General features: G+C 50.6%; 1 protein-coding gene across 5 annotated transcripts in view; it reads right to left on the minus strand.

Annotated features, from left to right (window-relative positions):
• The window catches only part of NTRK3 (neurotrophic receptor tyrosine kinase 3), a 391,080-nt gene that overhangs the window by 312,358 nt on the left and 65,678 nt on the right, over window positions 1-13,044 (minus strand). For all 5 annotated transcript variants that reach the window (XM_082450914.1, XM_082450913.1, XM_082450917.1 and 2 more), the window contains exons 2-3: window positions 4,108-4,182; window positions 3,521-3,592 (exon numbers count right to left, since the gene is read on the minus strand). In XM_082450914.1, the coding sequence (XP_082307040.1) occupies window positions 3,521-3,592; window positions 4,108-4,182 (147 nt within the window). The remainder of the gene's footprint in view (window positions 1-3,520; window positions 3,593-4,107; window positions 4,183-13,044) is intronic.

The following is a 13,044-nucleotide window of genomic DNA, read 5'->3' on the forward strand; positions in this document are numbered from 1 at the left end:
TAACCTGTGCGCCACAACTACTGAGCCTGCACTCTAGAGCCCACGAGCCACAACTACTGAGCCCATGAGTACAACTACTGAAGACTGAGCGCCTAGAGACCGTGCTCCGCCACCTCAATGAGAAGCCCACGCACCACAATGAAGACTAGCCCCCACTTGCTGCAACCAGAGAAAGCCCGCGCACAGCAATGAAGACCCAACACAGCCAAAAATTAATTAATTAATTAATTATAAAAAACAAAGAATCCTTAATCTGAAATCCTTAAGATCAGGGAAAGGATATAGGGTCAAGAATATTCCAGTCTCTCAAAAAGTATTTCCCTTGATGTGTAGGAATCAGTATTTCATTTTTCACACTCCAGAAAAGACAGAGAAAACAGAAGAGGTCAAAAAGAGATAGTCAGTCACTCGTAAACCTTGAAGAGTCCTAATCTCCAGCCTTCTCTGTGGCAGACCACCTGGCCTTCACATCGTTGGCTCCTTTTCTGGCACAGGAAAGAATTACACTGACTAATGCAACAGCAGCTTAGAGGTGGGAGACAGTTGAACCAATCAGAACAATTTGGATAACTTGACATTGGTACAGAAGGCAATGATCTCACTTCCGGCTTCTTATTGGGTACAGAGGGGAGAAGAAAAGATTTCTCAGCCATCACCCGAAGAAAAAAGAAGAAGAAGGGGGAAAACAAAAGCCGCCAAGCCAGGGCTCGGCAATTAGTGCTGGAGTAAGTGATCATCTTGTGATTGCTCAGCTGGGGCCTGAAGACTTGTAAATGCATGTAGAGGACAGAAATAGAAGATGTTGTGAGACAGCAGAGAAACCTGGCCCATCTGCCAGGAGAAAATGTCCCAAAGCTGCTGGGAAATTCACTCAGTCAGGATTTGGGGTGTGTCTTCGTAAATGGGAAAAGTTAATAAACCAACCCATCGATGAAGCCAGTGCATATGCCTTGACCTCTTAACTCACTTCTCTGCGATCCTCAGGTTCCTCCAGCAGCCCCACCGTGCCTATCAGAGCCCCTGTCCCTCTTGCCTTGATCTGAGCATCCAACTAGCCCCCAGTATGCAGACAGGCCCAAACTGGGGCTGGACTGATGGTGACCCATCTTTCTCACTCTTGATCCCTTTGTGGCCAACAGCAAGTACTTTGTCAAGAGCCGGCCAATGTATCCAGGAGAAAACAGTGCCCAAGGTCATGGGCAGGCTCACTGGTGTCATCAGAACCTATTCCACCCAGACCCTTCCTGCCCCCAAAGTCTTGGGAATCTTGCAAAGCCCCACCAGCCCGTCACTGTCACCAGCCAGCAGACCCAGATCATCTCAGAAGAGATGGTGGGTCACAGCCCTCTTCTGGGATCTCAAGGGTAATTCAAAGACAGGTTCTAGTACAACCCACTTCAGAGACACCTTTAACCCAAGATGCATCTCCCCCCACCTCTGTGGCCCACGGAAACATGATGGGTCCGGAAGCCCTCTCAGTTGCCCTACGAGCTTCGGGTGACACAGTGCCCTAGCAGGCTCTGAGCACCGAGCCACTGTCGTCAAAAGGGACAGAGCCTCCCCTATGCTGGCAGCTTCTGTCCGAAGTATGACCCTAGACCACAAACTGGCACTCCATATGTCGTATTCTGCCCACAGAGTAGTTCTGCCTGGCCCATGAGTTGAGAGGTTTTATTTTTAGTTGCCAGTATTTAAAACTTGAAAGGTTTCACTGGACCTCCAGCTCTTCTTGAAAAAAAAAAAAAAGCAGTAAATCTGGCAACCCAAGTCCCCGCCTCCTCATGGCAGCAGTCAGCTGGAATTGCTTACAGGCTGCCCCTCGGGGGGAACACGTGGTCCCCAGCCTCCACTCTCCCCACCTGCTCCACCGTGGGCATTTGGCTTTGTGACCCTTGTATGAGTTAGTATGAAAAGGAGACTTCTCAGAGGTCAAAAGCTTCTTCCCCTGGGATAGTTTACATTGAAACTCAAATCCCCAATAAAATAAACACCTGGAACATACGGTCCAAGGCCCTCCTCTGGTCCCAGCTATGCCCCCAGCTGCGAAGAACACACATCAGGAGAATCCTACCACAGAGGCTCAATTAGGGCAAGGGGGCAATGGCTAAATGAGACAGCTGCAGGGGAGGCCTCGGTCCCCCACAGGTACTACATCAGGCCCTGAGCAATGGCCATACAGTGTGCTATGTCCAGAGAAAGGAAAGAAAGTTCAGCACAAAGCAGGGGTGGCCATAACTGATTAAAAAAATATTTACCAAGCACTCACTACGTGCTTGGGAAAACACACAGAGGCCCGGGGGTGAGGCCAGGACCCCCCAGAAGAGAAACAACTCACCCACCACAATTCTCCACGACTTTTCTCTTTCTCTGCCTCCCCTCCACTTCCCTTGGATGCTGTGACTCTTCCTGTGAGACTCCTATGCAGCCGGGATGCCCTTCAAGTGCCAAGTGCCTGGGCCAGTGCAACTCTCAAGCGGCCAAAGGAAAGATTCATCTGCACACCATTCCTCCATTTTCTCCCCAAATACAGTAGACTCCATCCCCCTGGTTCCTATGGAATCTCTGTTCTTGGAGAACATGCCCAGCAGATGTCCAAAATGGTCACCATCCGAAAAGAAGGCTTGACCGAACAGCAAGGACCCCCAACAGGTGCAGCGTGTTGGCACTTCCCCTAATCGCTGGCCCTAGGCTTCTTTTCAAGCCCACCTCTCCCCAGGAAATGGTGGTCCTCCCGTCTAATCCCAGAGTCTTCAGCTCAGAATTAGGCTTGGAGAGGAAGCACCAAGCTCGTGTGCTTCCACCCCTACAGGTCTAGACAGAGCCGACTGTCAGGAGGCCCCTCCACCATCAGACATGGCAGTGGTGGGAGGGGAGAGGTGAGAGGAGGGAGGCACAGACAGAGGGGATCCCACCAGGGCCATGTCACCTCCAGCTTGTCCCAAAGCTGTGTAACCTTATATACAGGTGTCTGCTTTTCAGAGCTCTTCTGCACTGAACCCAGAATCTATTTCGACATGACACTTGGCCTGGCCCTGCTTTCCCCCTTCCAAACCCCACGCCACCACCCCAGCACACACACACACACACACACACACACACACACACACACACACACACACACACACACACTTATGGACCTACACATGGTCTCAGAAGTATAGTACTCACATCACACACTACACTTATATGGGGAATTTCCTCTTATTTACATTCCAATACAATTGCAAATTTCATCACAGAAGTGAACAAACTTGGGAGTGAAGAGACACTCCAGCTAAGCCTTGGTCCTAGGCTCTTCCAACCAACAGGAATCTTAGAGATCATCAAATCCAAACCCCTTGTTTTAAGAGGCAAAATCTCAGGTCCAGAGAAGTGAAGGGACTTGCCCCAGGACACAGAGTGGCAAAGCCGGGTCCAGATCTCGGGCCTTGGGCTTCACAGCCCGGGACTGTCTCTCCCCCCGCCCCATGACCCCACCCACCCACCCACTCTCTGAGGCCCGGGACCCAGCTCTACTTACATATAGCGCAAGTGGGGATTTTTGGCAAAGGCTCTGGGCTGGATGCTCCGAAGTCCTGAGTTCTTGATGGTCCTGGAGAGAGAGAAAAAGATGTTCAGCAGAGCTTATGGAGCAGAGAAACATCTCTGCTCTGGGCCGAGGCTGACAGCCAGTGAGGCCAAGACTGGACGGCAGCCGCCCGGTGAACTGAACGCATCTCTTCATCATCAGTCATCACTGGGTGATCCAACTGAGGGGGTTCAGAGGGAGGCATCTGGGCTCACACCCCACTGGGACCTGGGTCAGGGTGAGGGATGTGCCCGTCCTGGCAAGTGGGTAAGAATCTGGTCCAGCGACTACTGTGCTGCAGCCCGCTTTGTGCCTCTTCCCTTCCCCCACCCCAAATCTCCCACAGCCACTTGCACTGAATCCAAAGCAGGAGGTGACCGCAAATTTCCTGCTCCACGGGGACCATCAGCCAAGCACAGGGCTGAGAAAGGAACACTAGCCCAGGAGACCTGGGTTCAGGTCCTGCTTTGAAACCCAAACTACGGGCTGAGCCCTAGCCCATCCCACTCCCCCCACACCCCGGGAGCTGGTGCACTCACAGTTTCTGGAGGCCGGTGTAGAGCTCCATGTCCACAGCATTGAGCGTGTGCAGACCGCGCCAGTTCTCTATGTGTCTGCAGGGGAGAGGAAAGGCAGGGTTCAGGTCAGCAGAGGGGCCACGGGAAAGGCACTGGCTTTAGTGCCAGAGACCTGGGTTCGAATCCTGGAGCAGCCACCCACGAGCCAGGATTTCCACCAAGTCGCCAATTATCTCTGAGCCGGTTTCTTCCCCAGTGTGGTGTCATGCGTGCCACCTGGCTGATGGGCTCGCTGTGGGATCCCAAGCGCCAAACTCATGGACAGCATTTAACGTTCCCCCCTCAGCTCCAGAAAAACTACTCTTTAAATTCTTGAGATCCAATCTCCCTGTGGGTCTTCCTGACTTAGTTTCTTTCCATTCTCTTTCATTCTTTTCCATCTATAGGACTGTTTAAAGGACAGGCTTGTTTTCTTAAGTTCCTGCCCATAAAGACAATACAGATGACGTGGTTTAAATAAAGGGGGTGTGTAGGGGGGCTTGCTGGTGAACATAGCTTGGGGGTGGAAAAGCCCAGAAGGAATACACACCTCCTCAGGGTCCCCCAGGGGCCAGACATTGATGACCCCCTTTGGGTGACCACGGCCCAATCCATCTGGAGTTCAAGAACATCAATGGCTTGACATGGCAGAATCAACTCCACAAAGGAGGGGCGACCACAGGCCTGGGTGTCATGGAAAGAACATGAGGCTGGCAGTTGAGGAGCCTGATTCCAGCTTCATCTCTGTGATTTAAGCAGCCGTGGCTTTGAACATGAGCTTTCAGCTCTCTGGGCCTCTGGTGTCCTCATTTGCAAAGAGAGAGGCTGCACCAGATCAGCAGTTTCTCCCCCATTTCTTCACAAAGATCTCCTCTTAGAACTTTCTCCCAAGAGACTTGATGTTTAGCTCCCTAAACATGTGTCGAAAAAGCACACACATTTATTAAGTAATAATTAATTCATCTTCTCGGATTTATTAATCCAAGATATAAATCACTGTTAACCAGAGCTTTTTATCAACAGGCATAAACCAGCGCTGACTCACCCAGTGGATAAATTCCAGCCCAAAGCAAATGAATTCTTGAAAGTACTGTTAGCATGGAAGGGCTTATCATGGGTATGGATTTGATTTCCTTTGTTTGTTCATTTATTTGTTTGTTTTATATTGACAAAACACCAGGGACAAACATCCTCCGTTACTGCTTTTGGTGTCAAGGTGGAGAACCATCAGACTGTTGATTACCAAGGTCCTTCCCAGCTCTAGAGCTGTCTGAGCAAAGACCGTTCATACACACCCGCTACCCCAAGGAGCTTCAAGGGGCCACGGGAAAAGGCTTCCCGCTGCCCTCCTGGGATCTGACTCTCCTGTCAGTGCCCCCAAAGTCTAAGCCTGCTTTTTGCAAGGAGGGAAAAGAAGTGACAGCTCACCCTGGGACAGAGCTACCCGAGGCACAGAAAAGTGGCAGCCACCTTCCCCAGACGTCTCCTCCCTAGCCCCACCCCACCCGTGGCTCTGTCATCTGCCACCAAGTGGAGCCGGAGCCAGGAAGGCCACAGGGAGGTGGTGGCCAGGGCCTCTGGAAGCATTTCAGAGTCGCGCAGTGACAAGGTATGCCAAGAGCCCTTTTTGTACCACATTCTCTCGGAGCCCCTGCTAAGCAGCCAGACACACTGGCATCTGCTGGGGACATGGACCAGGTGGCCAGGCCAGTACTGAATTCCAACTCCAAAGCCTTCTCCCTGGAAGCCTCATGGCCCCAGGACAGTTCGCTTGGTCTGGTCTCGCCAGGGCAGGGACCCTGGCTCCATGTCAGATGAAAAGGAAGGCCAGAAGTGGTAGAAGGACCTGGGCCAGCCCCACTCCCACCCAGAGTATTCACTGGGCCCTCGGTCCATGTAAACCACCAAGTAGATTGCAGTGTTTCTGCAGGCGGCCATTCATTCATGGGAGCCCAGCTTCAGACAAGAATCTACTTCCAACGAGCAGCTGTCCATCAAGTTGTTTAAATAAATGAAATCATTTTTCCGAGCCCACATTAGAATTCCAGAAATGTGTTTTTATTATGGCTGAGTTGTCAGTCATTATTGCATTCTAATACTTTACCCCTCTCAGCCCTCCTGTTCTTATGCCCACAAATGACCCTTCCCCTGCATAGGCACACACCGAGACATGGCAGGACAATGGCTGAAGTCCTTGGTGCAAAGGACTCCCTGGTCAATAGCATATGGCCCCTGCGTCCTCTTTTGGGTCTGAGTTTTCCTACATGGGGGAATAGCACTTTTACAGCAACGGTGCAACAGTGTGGTTAGGAGTTGGGGCTCCAGAGCCGCGTCAGCAAACTACAAATTCCAACCCACCACTCATTTCTGTACAGCCTGAGAAAGAAGAATCATTTTTACATTTTTTTAAAAATCAAAAGTAGAATCCTATTTTGTGACATGTGAAAAGTATATGAAATATAAATGTCCATTTTCATATCTACTCTTTTACTCTTGTCTGTGACCACTTTTCCCCACAAAGGTGGAGGTGAGATGGAGCTGCAGAGACTCGCCTAAAATATTGACTTTCTGGCCTTTTACAGAAAAAGGTTGCTGACCCCTGCGTAGCGCCAGGCTGCCAGGATACTATGTGACCCTGTCCAGGTTACTTCACCTGTCTGTGCCTCAGTTTCGTCATCTGTCAAATGGGGATAATATCAATGAAATACCTTCATCATAAGAAGGACATGAAGATTGAAAGGCTATGTTAAAAAGCCCTTCGGCAGCTGGGACTCACAGTAAGTCTTCAGGTAGTGCCTGTGATGATTGTTTTTAAACCTGGGTTTTGTAGAGGCTGAGCAATCTTTTCTCAGTTTTCAAGCTAAAAAGGGCAAGCTGGTTCTGCTGGAAGTTGTCACCTCTCAGCAATCATTGATTAAAAACTCCGGGGGCAGAAGGGTGGAGGGACAGTAAACCTGTCATTCATGACCTCCAGGAAAACTGTTCAAGCAGAAATTATAAACAGCTTCAGAGGATGCACAGACGGCAGTGCAGAGCGGGTTCCCAGGGAAGAGTAGGGCGGCGAAGGTGCAGCCTGACATTTGCAGTTGACGTGGGCAGGGCGCCTGCCAAGTTTTCTCGATGACTCACCACTTGGTACCAGCCCGGGGGGTCAGTTATGGTAACTCTGCTGGCTGCTTTGTGCTAATAGGGAGGCCATGAGTTTTAAGTTTAAAAGGCAGGCTCTAAACATATAATAAATAGATAAAGTATGAGAGCAGTCTGCTTTGGTTTGGATTGTGGTAAACAGTGGTTCCCTCTGCCTAGTACAATTACACGTGACTTCTTTTTGTGTGCTTTTCTGGGTCGTCCAGGTTGTTTTCATGGAGCACTGATTTTGTCATTTGAAAATTCCATTGAAGAAAAAGTTTCATGGCTTCAGACATAATTTTGAAAATGATTGTTTTGCAGCAAACACCAAAAGGCCCCAGGCCAACACCAAAAAGCTTGCCTCTAGGTCACAGGGTCCAGGTGAGAGAAGAAAATCAAAAGCCATGGTTCTCAGGACACTCCCGTGACAAGGGCTTTACTTGAGAGGAAATGAGGGGTGTTTGGCCCACCGGACCTTGGCCCAAGCCAGGTTACACATTCTAGAAGCAATAATGGTCTCTTTTCACCAAGCTCTGGCTGGAATCCACTGCCTAGTGCCTTGTCCCTCCACTGAAAGTTATCCTTCTGCATTTCTAAGGCCTCGTCATCGCATGGAAATATGAAATGTGCCATCCAGAGAGTCAGCGCAATGCCCTGTCCCTGCCCTCTCGCCACTGCCCTTCCCTGACACCCCAGAATCATGACTCTCTGCCAGGAGACGATATGCAACACTGTTCCAGAGAGAGGGAGGAAGTGAGGCTTAATTCACGACAACACTGAGCTCCCAAGGGCTACAGCTCAGCAAACTTCAGTGAGATCTTGGGGGCCCCATGGTCAAAGGACAAGCTGCTTCCAGGTGGACTTGGGAGGAAAGGAGCCACTCCCAATGGCTCACCCAGCAACCATTCCTGGAGCAGATAAACCCAATCCCCAATTGCTTCGGACCCCTGTGGAAATGAGCTAGGACACAAATGAAGTATCAATTAATACTTTCACAGAGAATGTAAAAATCCTCTGTGCTAGATTAAATCCAATTGTGCTTTTGTACCATTGCTTCTTCCTCCTTCTGTTTGGCTTGGGCCAATATGGTAATGAATTGGCAATCTCCAAGCATATAAAAATTAGACGGTACAGACTGTGGTCCCTATTTTAATTAAAAACACGCCACGTGGATACGTTTAAGAGTTGCTTATACCTCCAATATTTAAATCCTAAACACAGAAATCCCTAGAACACTGAGACGTCCAAGTCCATCCAACACCAGGGGACTAAGTTTGTTGGGGAGGCCCATGAGAGGGGCAAGGCACCCTTCACCTGGCAGAACTTTCCTCCTCACCTGGGTAATCAGCAAGACAAGGACTGGTTGGTGGGACAAGGGAACATCCTTCCTTCCTTTAGATGTGGCAGGCCCAGTATTTCCTCGTTTTCCCAAGCTTTTCTCTCTCCTCCCTTGCTGTCAGGTGGCTGTTATTTTCACTGTGATTCCTCACTGCTATTAATGAGCTGTTCTTCATAACCAAATTTTCCAGACAACTAAATTTAAAGGCAAAACTTCTGCATGGGGCTTCCCTGGTGGCGCAGTGGTTGAGAATCCGCCTGCCAATGCAGGGGACACGGGTTCGAGCCCTGGTCTGGGAAGATCCCACATGCCATGGAGTAACTAAGCCCGTGCGCCACAACTACTGAGCCTGCGCTCTAGAGCCTGTGAGCCACAACTACTGAGCCCGCGTGCTGCAACTACTGAAGCCCACGTGCCTAGAGCCCGTGCTCCGCAACAAGAGAAGCCACCGCAATGAGAAGCCCGCGCACAGCAATGAAGAGTAGCCCCCCCCCTTGCCTCAACTAGAGGAAGCCCGCGTGCAGCAACAAAGACCCAACACAGCCAAAAATAAATAAATTAAATAGATAAATTTACTAAAAAAAAACCTCTGCGTGTTCAAGTTCCTTGCTGAATGTTTCTTTTTTCCCCGAAAATGCATTACACACCTCCTTGACTTTTGAAGCAGAGTAAACAGAACACAGCTTATATTTTCCTGATGATCCTGGATCATTGTGATCAACCCACCTAGCCCACTGAGCTGTAGCACAGTGACACCCCTAGAGGCTCTCAAAGTAAGCAGAACCTGCGCCCCTACCCAAAGTGGTCCTACCCTGAAATGACTCTTGAATTCTAATTGCAATTGCCTTCATTTGTAACGGTTTTCTGGCTCTTCTTTGCTATTGGGCTGTGCCCCTGGGGACCTTCCAACATGCTGAGACCAGTCTGCTCTGCAGTCCCTTGGAGAACAGAGGTCAAGAGCAGGCACCCTGAAGGTAGGCTGAGCTGGAGATGACACCCAGCTCTGTGCTTAGAAGCCTGATGCCCTGGGCCAGTTACTCCAGCCTCTCCAGACCTCAGTTCCCTAATAGGAAATCCAGAGGCCGTGAGGATTCGATGAGGCCATGCCCACGTCCTCCATTCGGCTGTGACGCCTAGCACTAGTGCAAAGCATAGCTGATTCCATGACTGTCTTTGGAACTGTGCCTTCAGTAAGAGTAAAAAGAATCTGAATAAGGATTTAAGGGAATATGAAAAAATTCAGGCACAGACATGCGTGCACACACACACACACACACACACACACACACACACACACACACACATACATAGAGAGAGAAGTAGATATTTGCCCTTGTTTTCTTACTTTGTTTCGCATTCCCTTTCTGGATAATTGAGCTTGCCAGATAAGTAAGCATTCTTGTTGGTAATTCATAATTCACATTTTCCTGGTGGCACCATCACTAGTATATTATATTCAGTATATTCATTCTTGGAGCTGTATCCTGGCAGGAGGTAGCTGAAACTGGTGTTTCTCAGATGTTCTGTATATGAATACTCCACTCCTCCAACACAGAACATAAGAGCTTCGGATAACAAGGCTCGACGGGTTTGCCTTCATCACCAGATGTCCCTGTCCCCTGTCAGACCTGAGGCTCCCATCACCTTCTCACCTGAATCCTGTTCTAAGACAGAGTTGGGTGCCTGGGGAAACTAGCCTGGAATTTCATTTTCTAATAAGTCAGCGTTGGAGCACACACATGCATGAGCGTGCCCACACACGCACACGCACATGCTTGCACACACACAAAGGATGTGCCGGGTGTTTGACTTCCCAGCCTTGCAGGGCAAGGAGGAAATTGATTTGTTATCCAGGCATATTATGTCTAGTGATCCAGACAGAAGCATTAGCTTTCAATTATCTGATATGTTTAGCATTATAAACAAACCGTCTGGAGCAACAGCTCCATGGAGCGCAGGCACCAGGGGGCTGGAGAAGAGCTGCATCGGATCACACCAGCCAAGTCACCCGGCTCTCCCTCCCTTGACAGCTGTCAAGGGGGATACTAGAAGCCTGGGGAGCCTTCCTGGGCTGGCAACCCCGGCATGCCAGCACGTGAGCACACCAGCTCTACAAGCAGCTGCCCGCCAAGGACCACGGTGAACCAGCCCCACATCACAGACACCCCCGGGACTGCAGAAAGGAACATTCAGATCGTGCGGTGAACAGATGGAAGACGGCAGCATCTGTGCCGGCTTCCCGATCAATTCCAAAGCTCGTGCCAGGAACGAACGGGGTATGTTTGTGTGCACACCTGTGCCCTTCAGGTGCTGAAATGCTGCGTCTCCTAACAGAGAAAAGGTCAAGGGCACACATCTGGAACTCAGCCAGCTCACTGGGGAGTCCAAGCTGCCCTGCTCGGGTCCCAGCCTGTGATCAGACTGGGCTGCCCATCACCAGTCTGTCTGTTTCTCCCTATTTTCACTGCTGTCCACACATCCGCACACCAGGGAGCCACCGCCTCTAACTGCAAACGGCCACTGCCTCCTGGCTGGCCTCCCTGCTTTCACTCTTCTCCTTCCACAGTCTCTCCTCCAGAGTGATCATCCTCTCCCCTGCTTATAACTCTCCAACTGCTTCCTTTGGTCTTTACAATAAAATCTAAAACCCGGGCCGTGGCCTGCGAGGTCCCGCATGAGCTGATTGTTAGCTGCTTCCATAGTCCCTTCACTGAACACCTTCCCCTGGTTTTCTAGGCCCTGGCCACACTGGCGTGCCTTCTGTTTTTTAAACCTTCCAGGCTTATTCCCAATCAGAACTTCCATGAAACGCTCTTCCCTGACTCCTTTTAATCCCTCAGGTCTCCCCTCCAAGGTCACCTTCTCAGAGAAGCCGGCCCCGGCTCCTCTGTGAGCCCACCCTCCCTTCCCTGCCAGCTGCTCTGACGCAAGCCCCTGTTTATGTCCTTCACAGCCTTTCATAACCATCTGTAATTGTCTTATTTGATTATTTGATTACATGTTTGTCGTGTCTCTAGAACTATGATACATGAGAACAGAGATCCTATCTGTCTTCTTCCCCGCTTCCTCACCTCCAGAATCTCAAATAAGGGCAGTTACCCCAGGATAAGTACATGCCTGGGAAGCCATCCAGGTTGGTGCTAAATAGCCACCTCGATGCCCCAACTCAAGCCAGAGGTTTTCCAGGCTCAGCACCGGCACGGTCCTCACCCTGGGCCCAGCTGAGCAGCCCAGAGCCCTGGGCCAATCCCACAGGAACCCTGAACTTGATCTCTGAGGAGGAATGTGGCCCAGGGCACACCATTCAACATCCCAACTGGGGACAGGCAACTTGGGGCATCACTACAGAGCCCAGAAACGGGGTGATCCCAGAGGTCTCAGGAGGCCCAGGGACCAGATCTCCCCCCCAGGACCAGATGCCAGGTCTACTGCCCACCATGGGGGTCAGGAGTGGGGGAGAGGGCAGGGCCTCCTCTCACCAAACATGGCAGCGGATGAGATGGGAATGCTCTTGATCCCTGAGCTCAGCTTTTCCATCTTTCCCTTCCCCAGGTGACGATGACCTTCACCAGAACATGAGTTTTCTGAGGGCACTGACCGGGGGTTTGTGTCCCCAGTGCCATGCAAATGCTCAGTGACATCTGACTGACTGAATGAATGAATGAATGAACCCCGAAGTGATCAACAGCAGAGCTTAAGTGTTTAGCCCTCTACCAGCTCCCCTGTGGACCTTCCCCTGCCCTCACCCCTCGAGACGCCTTCTCGAGGACTCATTCCTATTTTCTCCCTCTCTCCTCTCTCCCCTCACTCTCTCCCTCTTAGATTTTTCCATCAGCATGCAAACACATCCTAGGAGAGCCCATTTCAAAGAAAATCTCCTGGACTCCATGTTCTCCAGCTACCAACTCATGTCTCTCCAGCTCCGTACGACAAATGTTTTCAAAAGGATTGTCTATATTCCCAGGCCTCACTTCCTCACCTCCCTTTGATTCTTCACCCCAATTTGTCTTCTGTCCCTGCCACTCCACTGAAACTACACTGTCAAGTCACCAGTGGTTTCCACGTTGGTAAATTCTTCTCTGCCACCCAGTTTCCCAGTCTCTTGGTGGCATTTTACCTAGTTAACCACTCTCTCTTTCTGGAAACATTCTCTTCTCTAAGAATACCGGGTTTCTTTCTATCTCCCTGGCTAGCCCTTCTTAGTCTCCTTTGCTGGTTCCATAGTCTTTGTCTGATCCCTCAGTGGTGGAGTCTCCAGGTTTTGCCCCCACTCGGCCACAGGGATCTCACCCAGGTGCTTGGCTCCGAACACCATCCAAGCGCCCAAAGGTGTCTCTAGTCAGACCTCTCCACTGAGCTCCAGGCTCTTCCCTGATACGTCCGCAGGTCCAACACCAGCCCTTGCTGTCTTCCCACTTGGGCTTCTCCATCTCAGTAAATGGCACTGGTAC

This window comes from Balaenoptera physalus (genome assembly GCF_965194825.1).
Source record: "Balaenoptera physalus genome assembly, chromosome: 2".
Lineage (NCBI taxonomy): Eukaryota > Metazoa > Chordata > Mammalia > Artiodactyla > Balaenopteridae > Balaenoptera > Balaenoptera physalus.